This window comes from Galeopterus variegatus, unplaced genomic scaffold (genome assembly GCF_000696425.1).
Source record: "Galeopterus variegatus unplaced genomic scaffold, G_variegatus-3.0.2 Scaffold1123, whole genome shotgun sequence".
NCBI lineage: Eukaryota > Metazoa > Chordata > Mammalia > Dermoptera > Cynocephalidae > Galeopterus > Galeopterus variegatus.
In genome coordinates this window covers 226,716-249,371 of record NW_007727234.1, presented here as the reverse complement: position 1 = coordinate 249,371, position 22,656 = coordinate 226,716, and the positions used below count along the sequence as shown (strand labels likewise).

The following is a 22,656-nucleotide window of genomic DNA, read 5'->3' as shown; positions in this document are numbered from 1 at the left end:
GGCCACCGAGTTGGCGGGAGGCAGCCACAGGGCTCCTCCCAGCCTGACCCCCAGCCCACTTCTCTATCCGCTTCTCCTTCTCCACGAACAACAGGTATTTCTCACAGCTCTACTTAGCATATCAAATCCTATGCCGTTACATCCTTGCCTCAACCTGACTAGGAGCCATGTCCTCCCCCAGCACCCATGCCTCTAAACGGAAAAAAAAAAAGAAAAAGAGAAAATCAATCTTTGCCTTCGAATCCAGAATTAATTCCTAATCTGACAGGTTTTGCACAGACCTCATAAAGGCTCAATTGTTGAAGCCTGCTCTCCCTCTGCCTTCTCGAAATAACCTCTAAGTCACCTACCCCTCCTCCGCTTCATTCCTCCTCATTGTAATTGCAATCGCCCACACTTATCCTATCTACGAGTCCATCTACTTGTTCCCAGCCATATTCTCCTGTTAGAATGGAGGCTCCCTGAGGGCAGGGGTTGTCTGTCTTGCTCACTGCTGCAGCCACAGGTCACAGCTCCTGGCACGTAGGAGACTCAGTATTGGGGCAGAATGCTAGGAATGACAGGAGCTGGTTCCAGGCAGCAGGACCCAGCTTCCTGCAGCCACCCACAGGGAAGGGCCAACCTGAGCAAACCTCAAGCAGCTTCTGTTGCCAGAGGCCCCAGCCCCGTCAGCAAAACCCGCATTTCCTTCCGGTGCCTCTTGGTGGTAGCAACACTCAATCATGCCGACTCCCACTTACCGAGCAAGGCCACCAAGAGGAGAATCACGACGATGTTGTGGGCGTTCTTCTCCTTGTAGAAGTACAGCAGCAAGCAGAACAGGACGATCTCCACGAGCTACAAGCAGCAAGCAGGGAGGTCAGCGGGGCACCACAGGGATAGACAGGCAAGACCGGGGGCCCTGCGCGGCTGGGCCGGAGCTTTGATTTCATCGAAGTCACAGGCACTCAGCCCTGAAAGGGAACTAAGCACCCAGCACCTCCCAAACTACTGACAGATATCCAGTGGAAAAGGGCAGCCCTGAGTGAATGGCTCCAGTCCCGGACCACACCGAGAAGGAATTCCCCGTCCGCCTCATGCTACAGCTCTGAGGGTGGCGGGCTGACCTCAGGTCCACCCTGTCTTGGGTGGCCAAGATTCAGCCGGCTGAGACGGTCTCCTCCCACTTGGCTGCTCCGTGGCTATGCCCATTAAAACTGGGGTTGGTCACAGAGGGAGACACGTGTCCACTGAGCTCTCTGGTGAAGAATGTAACTATACAGTCTCCCTGCCCACAACCAAGCCTCCGATGCATGTGGCTTAGCAGAGTAGGAAGAGGGAGGCACTTGGAGTCAGGAGACCTGGGTTTGAACTTGGATCTGACCCTGGCCAAGTCGTGTAACTTCTCTAAACCTCAGTTACCTCCTCCATGAAATAGGGATAATAATTCTTACTTTACACTGTACACTTAACGAACTCTCGTTGTATGCTAGGCACTGTTCTAAGCATTTTATCTACAGTAACCTCATTAAATCAACACAATAGCTTTATAAAGTAGGTGCTATCACAAAGCTAGTAGATGGCAGAGCCAGGATTTGAACCTAGGCAATCTTGCATCCAAGACCCATGAACATTCACGCTAGGCTACACCATCTAAAGACAGGAGGCGCTCAGTCAGTAGAAACGTACTATTACATGATGGCAAGTCTGAAGTTTGAGAAGCTTCTCCCCTCGCACTGATGACTTGTCCTTCCTACTCCTGAAAGGCCCGCACGTTGGCAATATTTTCCCAAGAAGTGAAGCCAGCCCCAGCACTCAGAGAAACTAAGGCAGGAACAGTGGCTCAGCTCCACTGCCTACCCCAAATCCCTACCAAAGCTTCTTTGGTATAAAAACTAATGCAGAAATATTAATGAACATTTCAAAAAGAAACATTTTTAAAATTTCTCCTAATTGGAGACTGTAAAACACGGCTGTTTTATTTCCACATTTCTTCCTTGTCTCTGTCCCAGTGAATACTTATTTTACCTAGTTGCCATCGTAGCCAATGCACAATTTTGTATTGGGCTGTTTTTAGTTACCATAAACAATCTTCATGTTTTATGAAGCTGTCATAATTATCTTTAATTGCTAAAAAGCACTTCCATCAAGCAGATGTAGTCACTCATAAACATTCTTAGCTGCTGTGCATGCTTTCAGGGGGTCCCAGTTTTTCGGCCATTCTTCATGATTCTTAAATGATTGCTGGAACAGCACGTGCCATTATGTCCTAAGAAGGCTGTGCATATGTTGGTGCCCCCCGACAAACCGTGAGTTCCGTGAGCATGTCATTTACGTTTTATATCCACAGTGTCTGACACATAGCAAACACTCAAAAAATATTTATTGAATTTGGTTTGACCAGATCTCTCCAGCTACCAGCATGGCCTCACAGTCACGATGATGTAAGAGGAACTGAATCATGCACTGAATATCTACCATGTGCTGGGTGATTTACACGCTACCTCATGTGTCTCCCAACAACAATCCTAAGTCCAGTGACTCTTGCCGTTTTACAGAGCAGAAAACAGAGAAGGAAAGTCACCTGGCCAAGGCCACACAGCATGTAAAGAATTTAAGCCCAGGACTCCCTCAGCGAAAGGCTTTTTCTGGGGTAAAGCTTTGCCCAAAGAGGCAGGTCTTTGACTTTTTCCTGAGAACATTTCTCTGCACCCACCAGGTAAACTCTGGGGCTGGCTGGCAGTAGGGAAATGACACAGCCCCATCTCAGGAAAACCTATCCTCTGCCTTGTGGGCCATCAGAGGAAAAAGGATGTTTCAGGGCCTCTAGACTCAATCAGGCTCAGGCTGCTTGGGTCAGGGGAAAACTGAACACCTTTGTCAGCAGGCCACGGGAAGGAAGGTGGCACCCGAGGCCAGCTGGGCTGGGCCTTCAAGTCCAGCTCTGCCCTTACGGGATCTGAGCAGGTCAGCTAACCTCTTAGAGACCCAGTTTTTTAATCCATAAAATAGAGAGAAAACCACTTATTTTGTAGGGCTGTTGAAAGAATCTGAGATGGTGTATAAAAATGTATTTAGCATGGTACAAGGCAGGGAACAAGAATATACCAGTGGCTTTATCGAATACCTTAGATGTTTTCCTTAATTAGTTTATTAGCAGACCTAAAATGGGATATAATTGGGGCAGAGAACTAAGCTCTGGCGGGAGGTTTAGGAGACAAAGTTTCTAGTGTCTCCTGGATTTCTATCAGCTTTTATCAGCTGCATGATACTCAGAAAAAGAAAAGAAAAGAACACTTTAAATTTGTATAAAATTTTAGCTTTTTTTCACCCTCACCATAAAAGTTTTAAAGGGTCACTGTAGAAATTTTGGGCCGGCCCCGTGGTGCACTCGGGAGAGTGCGGTGCTGGGAGCGCAGCGACGCTCCTGCCGCGGGTTCGGATCCCATATAGGACTGGCCGGTGCGCTCACTGGCTGGGCGTGGTGTGGGCGACACCACACCAAGGGTTGCGATCCCCTTACCGGTCACGAAAAAGAAAAAAAAAAAAAAAGAGAAATTTTGGATGATACAGAAAAATGAAGAGGAAATAAAAACTGACTCATAATTCCATCTCCCAGAGGCAACTGAGGGAATTTGTTTTTCCATCCAGTCCTTTGTAGGTATGTTACACGTACATACCTACATATACATCTAAAAAATAAAATGAGCATCATACTATATATGGATTTAGACATTACTCAAGACACAGTGGAATAAGTGTTTCCCCATGAACACGTCCTCTCCACAAACATGGCCATCAGTGCTTTGAGAAATATGTCCTGATTCATGGGAATCCCTATTGCTGGGTATTCAGGTCTCTGGTTTCTAGGACTTGATCTCCCTACCTGCTCACTCAGGTGGGAGGAATGGAGGCTTTTCTTACCATGTACAAGAGGAAAGGCCAGCTCACGAGGTGCTTGGTGACGTTCTCACCTGTCATCTTCTCATGACTGTTGGGTGCAAAGGTCACCAGCAGGTAGGTACCCACAACAGTCAATCCACAGCCAACAAAGGACAATACGTAGCGCCCTGTGGGGTGGGAGAGGCCCAAGGCACAGCATGCAATGAAAGAAAAGGTTTTTGTGCAACACACTAGGACCTGTTACTTAGTTGTAGTTTTGGTTTTTCTTTACTTTAAAAAATAAATTATCTTCCTTAAATGCTAAAAACACTTTAATGAAGTATAACAAGCATACAAAAGTGCTCAGTGAATTCTTACAAAGTGAACACACCCAGGAAACCAGCCTTTGAGAAGGAGAACATCAGCAGGACCCCGAAATGTGCCCTCTTCCAATCACTAGACTCCCCAACCCCCAGGGTAACATGAACTTAACTTCTAACAGCACTGACAGGCTTTCCTGGCTTTGTACTTTATATAACTGGATTCAAACAGTACGTTCTCACTAACCACTGCTTGTGAGATCCACCTGTGCTGTGGTGTGCAGCGGCAGCTCATTCTCACTGTGTACAGTGGTCCACGGTGTAAATAGGATGCAATTTACCCATTCTACTGTTGGTGGGCATTTGTGAAGTTTCTAGTCTTCGGTTATAAGAAATTATGTTGCTATGAACATTCTTGTATAAGTCATTTGGGAAACACGTGTCCTGTATGCATTTCTGTTTGGTATAGATGAGGCACAGAATTCCTGGGTCGTAGGGTATGCGGATGTTCAGTTTGGCAGTTACTGTCAAATGGTTTTTCAATTCACACCACACCAGGAGAGCAGGAGAGTTCTGGTTCATCCTCGTCAACACTAACATTTTGTCTTTTTCATTTTAGCCGTTCTGGTATCACGCTGGGGTTTTAACATTCATTTTATAGGGAATGTTTTAAAGCTAGAATCACTGTATGGGCAAGCTAAAAAACCAAATAAAACAAAACATCAAAAGCAAACCTTCAGAGCCTAACAAGCATCTTTAAAAAATTACTTTATCTTTTCCCAACTGACTATTTAACCTACTCCCAAGGGGAATTATTTAAATACTATCAATATTCTACTCCACAGACCTGCCAGAGACTATTAGTGGCCCAGGAGATGTGCCCCTCCTCTTCCCTGGGGTCCTGTCACACTCCAATGGACCTCTGTGGGTCAGGAGAAAAGCCTCTTGAGGTCCAGCCCAGCCCTAGGCAAACTGAAAAGGGCCAAGAGTTCTGAGCTGCACATATGGTGACCACAGACCTCCAGATTTTTCTGGGATAGAACTAACTACACCTATTTCATCAGACTGTCTCCTGAAAACGTGATATCATATTAAATGTCTTTCATTTTTATTCTCATAAAAATCTAGGCCTTATAAACATAGGAGGTGCTCAAAACACCATTGTTCAATTATTCACTGAATGAATGAATGATGGTTAAACCCAACAGAGTACGTTCTGTGCTAAGATGCACAAGTCTATTGTCTGAAGTTTTTTTCAGGCAGGGATGGGTCTTACACATCTCCACATGTGAGGTGTCCAGCACAGGTTTAGCATAAGTGAATGTTTGTTGAATTTAATGGAACTTTATGCAGGGCAGCCATGTACAGCTGTGCAGGTGGCTCACTGCACAAGGGCATCTGACTGAAGAGGTGAGGAGGGCTAAAATCCAGCCCATGCTCTGGTCACCAAGGCTTTTGCCCACAAAGTTACAAATATCCAGAGGGGTCACCTTTTTCCAATTCATAGAGGGCACTGCCTGGACCAGCAGGGCTCTCATCCCAGGACTACCCAGAATGACCTTGGAAGAGATGCAAACTTCTATACTAGTCTCAGAACCAACCCAGGGTTCCCCTAACCCCCACCAGCAGGACTACCACAAATCGGTCTAAGTCTTTTGGTCTTCTTGGCATCATTTGTTTGCTGGGCAGTAGCTGCAAAGCTTCCAGTTTTGCTTTTTTCAGAACCTTTCTTTGTCTTTTTCATTTTAGAACCCATTTCTTTTTCACCTCCTGGGCCAACCCTGATCATATTTTATACCAACAATTCAGAACAGTGGTTCCCAAACTTGGCTGTGTGTCCACGATATCTTGGGAGCTTCTTCCCCCTGAAATTCTGTTTTAAAAATTTTCAGACACACAGAAAAGTTGAAAGAGTTATATAGTGAGCGCCCATAGTCCCATCACCTAGATTCTTTTTTTTTTTTTTTCCTTTTTGTCTTTTTTTGTGACCGGCAACGGATCGCAACCCTCAGTGTCGCCCCCGTACCGGACCGGGACCGGCAACGGGATCGCAACCCTCGGTGTTGCTCCCGCACCTCGCTCAGCCAGTGAGCGGCCGGTCTGTATGTGGGATCCGAACCCTCGGGCGGGAGCGCCGCCACGCTTCCCAAGCGGCGCACTGTAGCAGTGCGCCACCAGGCCAGCCCCCCCATCACCTAGATTCTAAATTGACAAGTCGTTATACTTGCTTTATCACATATCTGTCCATCTCTCCATACCTCTATCTATTCATCAGTCCATCTTATTTTTAATATATTTCAAAGCAAGTTGGAGACATCAGTAAATACTTCAGCTGGGGGAGCTTTATAAGAATGCCAATACTCAGGACCCACCCCGGACCACAGAATCTCTAGGGATAGAGTCTGGGCCCGCCACCAAGTCACTCTTCAACTCCTTAGCATGTCTTAGAAGACCCTGCATCATCCAGTCCTCCATGCCTCCCTGATCTCCCTCTCTCTCTCTTTACCCACCTGCCTCCAGCTACACTGATACTGGACACACCACGCTTATTCCTGCCCCAGGGCCTTTGCACCTGTCGCTTCCTCCATGTGGAACACCCTGCCCACAGACCACTACTAAGGCAGTGTCCTTAGTAGCATCTAGGTCTGGGCTCAGAAGTCACTTCTTAAGATTCTAACCCCGACCAGTCGAGGAAAAGTGCCCCCATCTCCCCCCCAATTCCCCATGAAAAAGCATTCTATTTTCTCTGAAGCACTCACTACAATCTAAAATTATTTTGTTTAGTTGTTCCCTTCCTTATTGTATCTGCCCCCCGAAACACACACACACACACACACACACACACACACACACACACACACACACACACACGAGACTGAAGTCTCCATAAGAGGAGTCCCATTTGTCCTGCTGTATCCCTGGCACTTAGGACAGAGCACAGCACTTAGTATGTGTTTTGGTGGAACACATCTTCCCCACTCCTCGGGCTTCCATGTGAAGGGACATCCATTAGAGTGACACTTCTGCCTCTTGCCCATATTTCTCAAATGGGTGGAGCTAATCTATCGAAAAAATTTTTAAATATGGGGGCTTTGCTCTGTTTTCTTCCTTCTCTGCCCCAAACTATGTAAGATAGTAATTCTGGGTATCTCTACTCTGTAAACTCAAATATTTCTTCGGAGGACTGGCCCAAGGTCTAACTGGAGGGAGGGGCACGTCTAAGGGGAGGGTGATGGCAAGTTCATTTGGCTGCACACCTAAGCTGCATGCTCAAATCTGGCTTTTATTAGTAAGAAAGCAAAACTTCTGGCCTCCTGTGTTTGACTCCCATTGCTTCAGAACCCAGTCAGGGAAAGAAGGGCCTTTTATTAGGCCTCCTAAAATCCCAATAATAGATACTCAATGAATATTGATTGAATGGAATGAATGAAAGTCTGTTTTAAAAGTCTCACAGATGATTCTGATATGTAGCTAGGCTTGAGAACCATTGATTAAAAAACCCGGCTCTCAGAACCATAGAGGGGAACAGAAGAGAGATGATCCCTAAATTGGGGTGAGCTGGTTTTATAATGAATAAAAAGCATGAGCATAAAATTAAGGGCAGGGCTCAAATCACTGAACTTACTCAGAAAGTCTTTAGGTTTCCATTTTTCTTTGATGAATATGATTCCTATGATGGCACTAGCTGGAAAATAAAGCACAGGGAAAAGAGAGTAGAGGCTGCGGTCAGTTAAAGGGCGTCCCTTTGCCGTGCCCTTTGGGTCGGCTCATCTGCATGGGAGCTTGGTACTTCCCAACCTCTCACTCCAACTCCCACGAGTTCAGTCCCCTCTGGTCCCTCCGTTATCCCATCTTGGAGAAGAAAGCTCCTCTCTGAGCCTTCCTGAGGATTTCCTACAAGGCCAGGAGCACTGTGTGTTGAGTACCTGCTGTGTGACAGGCAATTGACACGAATTATTTCTGGCATGTCCACCCTTGGAGATGGGTGCTGTCAGTAGTCCTATTTCACACATGGGGACACAGAAGCTGAAAGAGCTGCAGGGCCCACTCGAGATCACGCAGCTGGTAGGGACGATGAGACGTGAGCCCAGGACCGTCGGAGTCCTGGGCTTTTTGCTCCTTCCCCTACAACACCTACCTTTGACATCTCCCTCCTGGTTCTTTTCTCTCCCTGACACGTCCACGTTCACAGATGTACTCAAACACCCTGTGACTGCGCTAAAGGATGGGGCTGGTAGCCACAGTGAGCAGACCTGGATTACCATCCCGGCTCTGCCTCTTCTGGCTGTGAGTCCTTGGGTAAGTCACTTCTCCTGAGTCTCAGTTCTCTAGTCTATGAGATCGTGTGCTGGATCCAGTGGGCACCGTAGCCACAGTGAGCAGACCTGGATTACCATCCCGGCTCTGCCTCTTCTGGCTGTGAGTCCTGGGGTAAGTCACTTCTCCTGAGTCTCAGTTCTCTAGTCTATGAGATCGTGTGCTGGATCCAGTGGGCACTGGCTCGCTCATTGTTAGATACGAGTAAACCATTGGTGGCTTGGAGTCAGCCACAGTGGAAGTAAGTAATTTATATACCATATAAACTGGCAAACACTACAAGCCAGGTCTTCCTTTTCTCCTTCCCTGTTTTTCCATCCCTTCTCTCCACCCCTCCCTCCCTCCACCTCCTTTTCTTTTCCTTCTTCATCTCTCTGTCTCTCTGAGAGTCAGTTTATCAGCACACCATTGAAAATAACTACTTCTCTGAGTTACAGGGGCAATTAAATGAGATAATATATGCAGGTACTTCAAAAAGTTCATGGAAAAATTCTTACCTTTTAATTCTGTTTTTCCATGAACTTTTTGAAGTACTCTTATATGTAAATCATTTGGCACACAGTAAATAACTGAGCTATCATTATTATTATTAAAGTATCTGCAAAAAGCCAGAGATACGCAATAAATGGTAGTTGTTATTATTTTTAAGACTATTTTTCACTGGCTGACTTCAGAAGCCCCTTAATTTCCAGCAGCTGACCTTTGAAGTCTCATCATTACAATTCAGTCTCTTATTTTTAAGAATTTAGTTATTTGTTCCATTTTAAAATTCAAAGACTAATATTTAAAGCACTAGCTGCTCAGTCTTATTCCTTGTTGTGAATAAAGGTTCTGGGCGCTCTTTGGAGACACCAGCAACAGGCAGAGCAGCAAGATAAGGGTCCAAATGTAAATATCTACAGGCGCTTAGCAGTAACAGAATGTGACTGCATGGACATGAAAGTTCCTCTATCTTTTAGTTGGTTCAAATACTCTGAAACACTGGTTCAGTGATTATGGAAATCATAGAAAAATGGCAGATGAGAGGTGTTAAGATGTTTTAAAAATGGTATCAGTTAACGTAAAACAGAGTAAGCTGAACGTGTTTTTCTTAGAGCACATGATATCTGAACCCTACAAAAGCTTAGTTCATCTTGACAGTGTAAAGATGCATGAGTTAAGGTTTATGTTCCTTCTGCAGTAGAAATAAAAAGCAATTCTGATAAACTTTCTGAATCTTAAACAGATTCTGGAAACAGACAGCCCAGGTCATAGCCTAGCGCCGCTGCTCACTAGCTGTGTGCTTTAGGGGAAGTAACTTCACTGCTCTGTGCCTGTTTCCTCATCTGGAAAATGGGGATAATAATAGTATTTCCCTCAAAAGGTGGCTGGGTGGATTAGAAGAATTAAGACTTGTAAAGTGCTTAGAACAGGGTCCAGTGTGTAGGAAGCCCTTTGTAAGTATTACCTATTATTATCAAAGCAAAAGCTGGTGTGTTTAATGAGTGTCTTCGATTCTGGTGGTGACACTGTGGTCACACAGGTGGGTGAGCCTCAAGGGGGAAGGTGGGATGGAGGCCTGGTCTTACCTATCACGGAGACTGCGCCAAGGGGTACGATCAGTGAGAGGGGAGCAAAGGCGTAGGAGGCAAACACGCCCAGCTCACCCAGCAGCATCAGGAACAGGCCCAGCCACCATGTCTTCGTCTTGAAATAGGCCCGGGGGTCCTTGGAACCTGCCAGGCGGATATGGCAGTACTTCTAGAAACCAGAGAAGAACACAATTTACCCAGAAGTTTGAGGGGGAAATGATATAATGCATGTATCCTAAATCTACCCCCTGCACACTTAAAAAAATAATTTGGGAAGACCTGTCAAGTTTTTCTGGAGTCCTTACTCAGAGAAGAGGAAAGCCATAGTGATCTAAATACTACATGGTTATTCTAAGACAGTAGTTCCCCAACTGGCGGGAAATCCTTAACACTTCCCTGGGAAGCTTTGAAAAAACACAAGTCTGGGCTTTATCCTTCGAGTCAGCAAGAGGCGTGGGTGAGGCCTGGAAATGGCTATTTCTAATGCACACCAGAGGCAATGTGTGGTGAGGGGTTAGGGGGTGGGATGGGAGCCATGGTCTAGGATCCCCACTTTGGCCTGGTCCTCAGGTTGACCTTCTGCCTCTGACTGCAATTCCCAGGTTTCCCCATGTTTGGGATCTTCTCCTTTCTGCAGAAGTGCCAGCAGAAATTGCTGGGCAGCCATGTGGGTATCTGTGGACCCTGCCCTCCCTGGGGTGGATACTTGGCTTAAGCATGGCCAATATTTTTTTATTGGGAAATGTGACCATGGGACACAGAAACCAAGGCAGTAACCAAGAAAGGCTAGAAAGTCATGTTGACTCAGAGAGCCGAGTCTGCCATTGGGGGAGAATCGTGAAGGGGACTGCAGAGAAGCAGATAAATAAACAGAGATTCTGGTCTGTAGAGAGAAGAGAATGTACCAGATAAGTAGCTAAGAGACCACACAGCTACAGAAACACACACACACATGGGAGCTGAGACGCACAGGGTACTGATGCACAAGGCACACCCATGTGTCCACAGACATTGCAGCCTGCGATCCAGAGAGGGAGGGCAGTTCATTGCAGCTAGAAGTTGGCCAGTGTGCTGTGGGACTTATCCTGTTAGCAGGTGGCAAGTCTTAGTTTGGGTTTCTCAGCAGCAGTCCCTGAGACAAGGTTGGGAGCAGGTAATTTATTTGGGAGATGATCCCAGGAAGCCCAAGTAAGTGGGGGGAAACTGAGGCAGGGAATGGAGAAGAGCCAATGAAGGGTGCATTAAGGAACAAATTAGTCCCATGAGCAACTGGGCATCAGTCCCACTGGGGATCCTCGGAGAAACCCTGTGAATCTCACCTCAGAATCATCCTACCAGAGGACAGGAGTCTGTGGCATTTATCCATGGATTCCCATCCCCCACTGGCTGATGGCAGCCCCCAGGGGCATTAACACTGCCCCTCTCCCCGCACACAGCCCAGCTGCACCTGTATGCCAGTGGAAGCAGTTCCCTGGTGCCTTCAGGAGAAGCTCCTCGAGCTATCAGCTTGCTCCAAACCACAGCTGCTTGTGAACTCAGTTGGGCCGCGGGGATTTGGATTGGGGCACCCACAGCAGCTGCTATGTGGCACCTCTAGCAAATTTTAAGTAATGGAAGGTGCTGTACTCAGAGTTGAATTCAACAAACTACAATAATTCAGGCAGCCTTGCAGCAAGCAAATAGGAGAAGATGAGACCAGAGCCAGGGAGGCCAATTAGGAGGTCACTGCACAGCCCAGGAGAGAAGATAATGTCCTGAGCTAGGAGGGTGATGGTGGGGATGAAGTGGGGCACGAACCGAGAGATTCTGGAATAACCTGCAAGGTACTGTTCCAGATGCAGCCATGGATGGAATACATAAGGCCCTACAGAGAGAAGGCAGCTGGACCTGGACAGGCCACCCTGACCTACCTGCTATGTCTCTGCCCCAGACAGTGCTGGTGGCTGAAACTCACCTGGAGGTTAAGTGCAATGCTGACCACAAGGTGCCCAAAAATCGCCAAGAGGGCGCCAATCAAGTTCTCCTGTAAGGAAAATTCACAGGAGCAGACATGAGTTGAGCCTAAGCCAAGGGGCCCCAGGACACTTTTGACACTCAACTCTGCTGTCCCCAAACAAAATCAGGAAAACCATATCCATCACAAAGTCACATCCCAGACCCCCTACTGGAATTTTACTACCCAAGGTTAGTCTGGCTGCCTTGCTGGTTTACAAAACACTGACCTGAATTGGGCACTTCCAGAAAACACTATTCTTTGGCTGTTTAGTCACAATGACCTGACAAGGGCCAAACCTGCTCTGCTATTCCCCTTAATGTGCCGAACTGCCACAATCTAGTACAGAAGAGCAACATTCAGAAATCAGAATTTACAAGAGATATACAACCAGCAGTACTTTTTGCCATCTTATCAATGGAGTCTTAGCATTCCCAGAGGGGTCTCAATGAGACTTTCTAACTGGCTAACTTGCTTAGGGCATTTTCAATTATTTAATTTATAAAAAGTTAATTTATATCACTTTATGAGTAAGGTCCAGATTCTTAGACATGGTATTTTTTAAAAACTTTATAAAATGATTACCAAACCTATATTCATTGTAGAATAATTAGTAAATATAGATCAATAAAAATAACGATAACATAATAGAAAAAACACCTGTAATTCTATAACCCATTCCTATAAATTTTCTTGTCCATAAATTCAGATATGTTAATTTACTTTATAAAAATAAGATTACAACCTGTATTATAACTTGTGTTTTTACTTAACATATTGTGAACACATTTCCCTACCAGGCATATCTAATTCATCATTTTAAATAAATGTCAAATAACTCATCATTTAGATATATCATTGCTTTCCTATTACTGGGCATTTGTGTGGATCGGTCTCTTGGGATAAATTCTTAGAAGTGAGAATTACTGGATCAAAGTGTATTCGGCACAGCATTTAAACCGCACTATATTCAGTCCCCAACGCACCTACCAGCATTGTTCCACCACGAGACACCAAAGGAATGCTCTACTTCAGCCAAATACAACCTCCCTTCCCAGGATGTGCCTTCCCAACTCCCTTTGCTTATGCGGTTCATCCCACCTGGCTGCCCTCCCTTGTGAAATCCTGCCCCTTCTTCAGGGCATGGGCCAGGCCCGGGGGAATCCGCAGGGAGCAAGACAAACAGTCCTTGCTCTCCCAGTCTTCGATCCATCTGGGAAGACAGATAATTGGCGAGCAGCCCCAAAGTGGCCTCCTCCTCAGGAACAGAGTCAATAGGAAGGGGTGAAGCCAACCCTCCCGCTCCTTCCTTCTCCTAGAACACAGAATGCTTAGAGGGCTGAGGGGAGGCCTTCCCTGAGAAGAGGCGGCTGGCATGGGATGTGGGCAGGAGGGAGAGGGGGGTCTCCCGACTGAAACTCCCATGCATGGCTGTCCTTAAATCCTCCCCACCCCCAGCAAGGCACAGCACTGCAGCATAAGGGAAAGACTCTAAGCTGGGAGCCAGGAGGCCCAGGTTCTAGTCCCAGCTCTGTCACATCACTGCAACTTTAGACAAGTCCCTTCCCCTGGTCAGGCTTGTGTGTCCCCCATATGGAAAATGTAAGTTCTGGCTCAGATGACCGCTAAGAGCCCCTCCAGCCCAGACCCAAGCCAGGCTGCTAACAGAAACAAGTGAATGCTTGGGCCACACTGGAGACTGACTGACTCACTTCATGCACAGCTGGGTAGAATAAAGCTACCTGTGGGCAAAAACCATGCCCTTCCTGTAGGATCATAGGATCTCGGGGCTAAAAGGGTCAATGGAGCCCAACCAGCCAGAGCTTCCATCACTGGGTTCCCAGAGATGCTAATGTGGTAATGGGGTTCCGAGGTACCTGTTGTTTAAGCTTGGGGGACACTCAGGCCCTGGCTTGGAGGCTCACAGTGCACGCCCAACCAGCCAGAGCTTCCATCACTGGGTTCCCAGAGATGCTAATGTGGTAATGGGGTTCAGAGGTACCTGTTGTTTAAGCTTGGGGGACACTCAGGCCCTGGCTTGGAGGCTCACAGTGCATACATTAGAGGCTCTCAGAGGAGTTTCTCTTTGTCTAACTCAGGTTTCCCAAAACTCACTTGGCTCTAGACTCTTAACTTGGAATCCAGCCATCGGCATCTGCAGCAGACATCTGTGATTCTCACCCACCTGACATTTTAATCCCATTCCTTTTCTTCTGGTAACAGCGCATGACTTTGCTGAGGACTACCCCTCCGCCACACACACACTCTCCATTGGACAGTCTTGTCGGAACTGTCATTCACAGTGCTCCATCGTCCCCTGGACAAAGATGGGACTATGACCCAAGCCAGGCAGGTCAGAAACTTTCTCCCTGGGACACAAATCATTGACTGAGAAACACAAAGGCTGAAAAGGGCTGGGCTTACTTCAGACTCATGCAACGCCTGGACAAATCATTAGTTTCTGCTCCTTGGACCCCTGGAGCCGTCCTGGTTCCTGTCCTTCCCGAAGCCTGCATCAATTCTGGGAGCAGCCCCACAGTCTTTTTTGCTTAAGAGCTGGTTTCTGTTACTTGCAACCAAGAGCCTAATAGTGTCAATGCTTCATGGAACACAGTTTGGGAACATGTTTCTTATTAGTCCAACTTCTTGTAAATAAATGGGAGCTTCTCCACCTTCCTTAGAGATGTGGCTTTGGTGGACAGAAAAGGCTATCTGCTTTTACTTTTTTTTTTTTTTTAATTCACTATTAAAGTAAAACACTCACAAATCAAGTTTTTTGAAACAATACCTTACCACAGAACTAAGTAATTCTTATAAATCTGACAAATTATACTTATAAATATGATGACTGTTAAGTTCTCTTAAATATTCTAATGCTGCTCATACACAATAAAATTATTTTACAACATTCAACTTAAAAAGTTAATTACAGGACTTGCGCCTCTGGGAAGATGGAATAGACATACTTTTCCCTATTCTTCCCACTACATATAACTAAAACCCTGGACATCATATATAAAACAAACATAAGACTCTGAAAGGTGAAAGAAGAAGGCAGAAAGGCTAGGGGTCTCAGGACATGAGAGATGACACGGTGCTGAGTTCCCTGGGTTTCCTTTCTGCCTCTTACATCCACGACTTGGAGCTAAAGAAACCAGCATCCTGAAAATACCAACAGGCACAGAAGAAAAAAAAAAAAAAAGCCGGAAGAAAAGCCTGCTCTCTCTAGACAAAGGACCAGGAGATGGACAACTAAGCAGGAAGCAAACGTTTTTAGACAATAACCACTCTACTCTGAATACCACAGAAAAAATAAAATAGGGCCCCACCTCGCCCACGCCAGCACAGGCTGAATGGACGGCTCAGACTTCCAGCCTTTCTAAGATGTGACAAGGCATCTGCTAAGGTCTGCAGGTTTGTGTCCCCCTGTAATTCACTGTTGAAGTCCTAACCTCCAAGGTGATTATATTAGAAGGTGGTGTCTTTGGAAGGTGATTAGATCATAAGAGCAAAGCCCTCATTAATGGGATTAGTGCCCATATAAAACAGGCCGAAGAGAGACCCCTTCACCCCTTCCACCGCGTGAGGACACAGTGAGAAGGCGCCATCTAAGAGAAAGCAGGTCCTCATCAGACACCAAATCTGTTAGTGCCTTGGTCTTGGACTTTCCAGCCTCCAGAACTGTGAGAAATAAAGTCCTGTTGTTTACAAGCTACCCATCTTATGGTATTCTGTTAAAGCAGCCCAAATGGACTAAAACCGCCCTGCGAATCCCCTGCTGAGACTATCAGAGAAGGCCAGTGCTGAGGCATCCCCCTCCCCACGGTGTCAGGGAGCCTGGACCTCTACTTTTGATGCACAAAAGTTTTAAATTTTGAATGGTCTAATTTAGCTATTGTTTTTTGTTATTCATACTTTTGGTGTCAATATTTAAAAAATCACTGCCTAATCCAAGGTCACAAAAATTTACACCTATATTTCCTTCCAAGAATTTCATCGTTTAGCTCTTACATTTTGCTTTTTGAACCATGTTCATTTTTGTACGTGATGCAAGGTGCAAAGTCCAACCTCATTCATTTTCTTTCATGTGGATATCCAGTTGCCTGAGCACTATTTATTTGAAAGACTATTCTTTCCCCATTGAATAGTCTTAACACCATTGTCAAAAAAATCAATTGACCAGACATACGGGATTATTTCTGGATCTGAATTCTATTCCATGATTCATGTGTTTATCTTCATGCCAGTACCACTGGCTTACATCTCTTCTTGTTACTCAGTCCCTCCATTACCGCCTTCTTTTGTTTTATTTTTTTTTAAAAAGATGACCGGTAAGGGGATCTTAACCCTTGGCTTGGTGTTGTCAGCACCACGCTCAGCCAATGAGCGAACCGGTCATCCCTATATGGGATCTGAACCCGGGGCCTTGGTGTTATCAGCACCGCACTCTCCTGAGTGAGCCACGGGCCGGCCCCCTTTTGTTTTAAATAGATATATTTTCTAGTGTACCATTTTAACTCTCTTGTCATTTCTTTTACTATATAGTTTTAATTATTCTCTTAGTGATTGTGCTGTGGATTACAATTAACATCTTAATTAGCACCAATTTTTTTTAGTAGCATATAAAACTGTGCTCTTATACAGCTCCATCTCTTCTCCCACCATGCTATTATTGTCACAAATTTCTTCCTTATCTTTTAAAACTTAACAAACTGATATGGGTGAACAGAATTCTGCATTCCTTTCATTTAAAAATGATATCCAACTGCAGTCTCCATATCTCTCTTTTCTTTGCAGATCGATAGAAGGGACTCCGTTTATGGTTTCTGAATAAATGGCCTAATCTAAGCACAAACAAATGGCTATAAATGAAGAATGTGATATGTGTTATAAGACACAGTGCTGATAAAGAGCTGAAATTTCAAAGGAGGAATTCATTCTGGGTGCAAGGTCTGAACTACTTGGCTCAATGTCATGTGGCAAAGGCAGTGTGGAAGGGCCATAATTAAAATTTCGACTCTCAGACTTCCAGCCTGAGTTCTTTTTATATGTCTGGCCTCCTCTTCCAAACTCCACATAGCCACTGGCCATGGCAAAGCACACCCAACACACTCAACCAACATTTGCGGACTGGAGGACTGCAGAAGGTGATCTGCACAGGATAGGATTTTGTGGAAACCATGGGAGAATACCATACCCTTAAGGAATTGTTCCAGCACTATAAACAGGTGGAGGATGGTTATTCAGAGGCCAGGTTCACCTTGAATCCAGCCTCTTTCATTCACAACACTGTAACTTGGGCATATCTCTGAGCATCTGTTTCCTCAACTATATAATGGAGTTATTAAGAGTACTTACTCTCAGGGTGGTTGCAAGAATGAAACGAGACAAACTCGTGGAAATAACAAAGCACAGTTCCTGGCACAGGTTGGAGGGTTCAGGGAAACACATTTCTTTACTACAGGACTTTTCAGAGCCTTTAATAAATGTTAGCTATCATAGTTAGCAATATCTATCGGCCAATAATAGGACATTGTGAAAACCTCCTATGTGCTAGGCACATGCTAGTAGGAGACATGTCTATTAGAGAGAGCTCAGCCTTTGGAAACTGACAGACCAGGCTTGTAATAAAATTAGAACTGATGATGACAAACAGCAACATTTATCAAGCACTTACTGTGTGCCAAGTACTATTCTAAATACTTCATATCAACTCATTTAATCCTCACAACAACCTTATAAAATAAGTACTATTACCGTCTAATTTTACAGTAAGGAAACTGAGGCACAGAGGGTAAGAAGTAGCTAGCAAGTGGGCTGAAGCAGTATTGGAACCCAGGTAATCTGACACCAAAACCCATGTTCTTAAGTATTATGTCAAACCATGTAATATAGGAAGCTCTAGAACAGTGCCTGGCACAGGATAGATATTTAATAAATAGCAGCTATTATCAGGGGCTGGAGAATTGGTTCCTGACCCAATGACTCCTAGGTTTGTGCAGAATACAGACACCTAAAGTATTACAGTCTAGTAGAGTTGGGTACAAGAAAAACAGAAACACAGAGGAGGGAGGAACAGTACTGCAGACACTCATTCATTTATTCATTCAGTGCCTAGTCTGTGCCATGCACTGACTGTAAATGCTATGCCCTGTCCCTGTCCTCACATAGTATACATTAAACTGATTAACTTAATCCCACTGCAGTTAGAGCTACCTAGGAGACACACACGGTGCTCTAAGAATGCATGTGACAGGGGCCTGACCTAGTGTATGGGGAGGTCCAGGACGATATCTCTGAGGAATGATTTCTGAAGAGGGACCTGAAGGCCTAGAGAGGTGGGGGTGGGGTGGAGAAAGCCATTCCACAGCCCAAGGGAAGCTCCCAAGGTAGGAACAAGCACAGTACCTCTGAGAAATGGAAGGAAGCCAGTGGGGAGTCAGGGGATAAGACCTAGGGGAAAATGGGCTCAAGGGCACTGAGACGCAAGGCAGGGGTCCAGTGAAGATGTAGGGGAACCAGAGCATCCAGGAAGAAGGCATCAGGACTACTTCTAGAAGAGAAATCAGGGTGGCAAAGACCAGAAGGCCATCCCCTTCAGACTGGGGCCCAAGACATTCTCCTACAAGGGGTTTGCTGGCACTAACAGTTTCATGGGACTCGATCACTATGTCTTCATGTCCCTCTATGTTCTTTGCTACCTTCCTGTATGTTCCCCTTTCTCATCTCACCTTGCATAACAGCTTTCTCCCGATTCATCAAAGAAAGGCTTGTCCTTCACTTATCCTATAATCTTACTCTAGTACATAGCCCGGGTTGTAAAACCCCCAAGGAGAATTCTGAAATGTTGTGACAGCTTTCTCCCGATTCATCAAAGAAAGGCTTGTCCTTCACTTATCCTATAATCTTACTCTGGTACATAGCCCGGGTTGTAAAACCCCCAAGGAGAATTCTGAAATGTTGTCTCTCTCAAGGTATCTTTAGTGAGAATCAAAACACCATCATATACATTCTAGGAATGACTTCCTTTCCCTCTCTCATTCATATTCTGTTAAGACATGACATCAGAATGGGATGCATTGGCCCATGCTGGGATATTCTGAAACCAGAGACTCTGATTTGACTGATAGTTGGACAGGAAGGACTAGCTTTGTTAATTACGTTTTATTCCAGATCTACTACACAGAGTGAATGAGCCAAATCTATGGCTCTAAATTTTAGCAAAAATATATCCAAAGCTTTGATAAAAGCAATTATAATTAAAATATATGTATTTACATATATATGTTATAATTAAAATGTATATATTTATATGTAAATACTTGTAGTAAATAATTGTATTATACTTCATCATATATGTACAAATACATCTATAGTAAAGTACAGCATGGGCAAAAGTATAATGAAATTGACAATATTTCAATTTCCCTAACCCTTTCTGGATATATCAGGTTAACTCAAGATGACTCAATATATAAAGAAAAGTTACAGGCATAATTGATAATACCTTTTTGGTAAACGTCACAGAAACTATAAAAGCAAAAGAAATCCTATTGTAAATTAGGTGTGTCTACCACTTTGCTTTGAACAAAAATGAAGGAGGCCCTAATCATATTGTTAGCTGATAAGTCAATAAAAATAGTTTATCACGATGTGACTTTTAGCACATAACTTGGAGGGAGTTTAAGGCACTTAGTGATACTGCTTTAACAACACTCCTTCTATTCCAGGTACTGATACTTATGTGAAGGAAGTTCTCAGCATGTCTGGCTATAAAAAACAAAATTTTCAACAGAATTGATGCTAAACTCTACCTCATTCTAGCAATCAGTAATATTTGCCTTGAATACAGGAATTAATTTTTTGAAAAGCTCCATTCTTCTCATGCAGATATTCATTTCTAGTACAATGTTAATTTTGGCTTAATAATAATTGTGAAACCTTATATTACATTAATCAGTTGCTTTTTTTTTTTTCCTTTTTGTCTTTTTTCGTGTCCGGCAACGGATTGCAACCCTCAGTGTCAGATCCGAACCCTCGGCAGGAGGGCCACCGAGCTCCCAAGCGGCGCACTGTAGCAGTGCGCCACTGGGCCGGCCCCAATCAGTTGCTTTTCTTTTAGTTCAGTTGGCTAGAGTGAGGTGTTATAACACCAAGGTCAAGGGTTCAGATCCCCATACCAGCCAGCCACCAAAAAAGAAAAAAGCAGCTGCTTTTATTCAATTGTACCAATAAAAAACAAAGAAAAAAACAACAAAAAAAACACTCTTCTGACTGAACCTTATGTCCAAGGAAATTTTTAAAAATAAAATTTGATTACATACTCTATATCTTTTCTTATAGAGAAGTGTTAAAAAGAAAAATTAATTGGGAGGCCATCAAGCTGAAAGGGCCCCAGGGCCTTGGGTTCCTACATAAGCAAACTAAAAGCCAATGTAACAGTAAAACAAAACTTAAGCTTAACTAATCAGAAACCACCAACTAGGGGCCGGCCCGGTGGCGCACTGTGGCGCTCCCACCGAGGGTTTGGATCCCACATACAGACCGGTTCCCGCTCACTGGCTGAGCGAGGGGCAGGCGCGGCACCGAGGGTTGCGATCCCGTTGCTGGTCCCGGTCCAGTACGGGCACGACACTGAGGGTTGCGGTCCGTTGCCGGACACGAAAAAAGACAAAAAGGAAAAAAAACAAAAAAACAAACAAAAAAAAGAAACCACCAACTAACCCTAACCAGGGACTTTTCACTGGTTCATTCCCAAATAAAGCAAATGCCTAGCTGTAGCCAATCAAGTAATTTCTTAATTTTGCTTCCCGTTCCTGTAGAAGCCCACTGCTCTGTCACACGGCTGAAGTGCAGCTCTCTGAGCCTCTTCTGGTCCGCAGAGATGCTCAATTCGTGATTCATTCTTTGCTCAAATAACTTATTCTGTTAGTGTGAAGTTTTTCTGTTAACAGAAGCATGGTAGGTAATCCATAAAACTTTTAAGTGTTAAAAGACAGACACAATTTTGGTATAAAGTTCTGTGAGGGATAGAAGGGAAATGCAAATTCAAGGAGAAAAAGGAATGATGTTAAAAAAAATATCCAATAATTAAAGAAGAGCTTGTTTGTGTATTTTGCAGGAAGACTGATAGGGAGTATTGAGTGGTCTTTATATCCAGGGGCTCCAGTTAAGAGAGTCAAACCGGTTTTTAAAATACCAGCATGTAAATGTGCCAGAAATTACATACTTTGTAAATATTTAAACTTTACAACAAAAAATTTTAGACATCCACTAAAAGAAGGTGTGAGGAAATACACAATCCTTCTTTAGAGGGCCAAGTTTGAGGACGTCAAAGAAAGCCCTTCATGGAGTGCAGCCCTTACCGAGGATACCAAGCAAGGACTTCAGCCTCCGTGGCAGGCAAAGACTGGGCAGCCGGCAGGAGCCGCCCAGGAATCCAATTAACCTCTGCAAATGAGGAGTAATTATTAAAAAGAGCTAACTGGCAGCTCTTCTACAGGAACTGCTTTGGGCATGGAGGAAACAAAAGTACTCTGGTTCCTGCTGCAGGGACACATCAAAGCTGTTTGTTACCTTTCAGGGAGACGAGGAGAGCTGGAAATGGGCTTCAGGAGCTGTGCAGAAACCTAAGGCCTTAGCAATGGCTGTTTGTTCAGAGTATACATGGGGGTCACACAGCCACGATGAAGGGCTGCCTGGGGGAGATTTGCTTCTCTAAGGCTGTTTCTTCCTCTTCTGCTAGGCAGTGCCCTCTCAGTGCTGTTGTGGGGACTTCCTAAGACAATGTGGAGAAGGCACTGACCTCAGTACTTAGTATCAAGGTGAACCATATGAAATTGCCAATACTCAACCCTTTTTGACCTACAAAAATGGAAGTTTCATATAGTTCGACCTCGAGAGACCAAGCTGCCCTCTGATGAGATGTGGACTGAATCCACAAGGATGTCCTCCGGGAAGGTGTTATAGTCCGCCTGAAGGCATGTTAACAACTTGCCACAAGTGGAAGTAAAGAGCTGCTGCAGCCACAGACAAGTCAGTACTATCTCAGGGAGGGGGTGTTGTGGGGGTGGAACCTAGAAATGAGAGCTGGAAAACCCACTGGATAAACCAATCTCACGCACTCTTGGTTCAAAGGTTACCATGACAATAAAGGGCACTGAGCCCTTTCTCTGCACCTTCTTCTTAGGGCTGCAAACAGCCCCATGAGTTTGGTGCTATGGTGAGTCCTATTTTTAGCACATAAGTTGGAAGGAGTTTATAGGTAGACTGTGGAGAGTACTAACATTAATAAAACAAACGTATTTCACAGGACCTAACTTTTTAGAATTACACATAGAAATGTTAAGCTTGCAAAAGACAGGAAACTTTCCCTGGGCTAAAGTCTCTGTTGTAGATAAAGAACTGTAACACAGCAAAGTTGCTGGCTCAAGGGCAGATGTCCTTGGTGCAGCTTAACCTACTGATTGTTGTTAAGATATGCTGAGGAAGCTGCTTGATTGTTTAAATATGCTGAGGAAATTCCTGTAGGGAAAGAAAATGTTTGCTCAGGGCAAGCTGTTTGTTGGTGGATCAACTTAGCTTTTTACAAATT

The 22,656-nt window shown here is 44.8% G+C and overlaps 1 protein-coding gene across 2 annotated transcripts in view; it reads right to left on the bottom strand.

The window, feature by feature from the left end:
- Positions 1-22,656, bottom strand: part of NIPAL3 (NIPA-like domain containing 3) — a 49,118-nt gene that overhangs the window by 13,130 nt on the left and 13,332 nt on the right. For both annotated transcript variants that reach the window (XM_008574970.1, XM_008574971.1), the window contains exons 3-7: positions 12,024-12,092; positions 10,067-10,238; positions 7,807-7,866; positions 3,904-4,049; positions 741-837 (exon numbers count right to left, since the gene is read on the bottom strand). In XM_008574970.1, the coding sequence (XP_008573192.1) occupies positions 741-837; positions 3,904-4,049; positions 7,807-7,866; positions 10,067-10,238; positions 12,024-12,092 (544 nt within the window). The remainder of the gene's footprint in view (positions 1-740; positions 838-3,903; positions 4,050-7,806; positions 7,867-10,066; positions 10,239-12,023; positions 12,093-22,656) is intronic.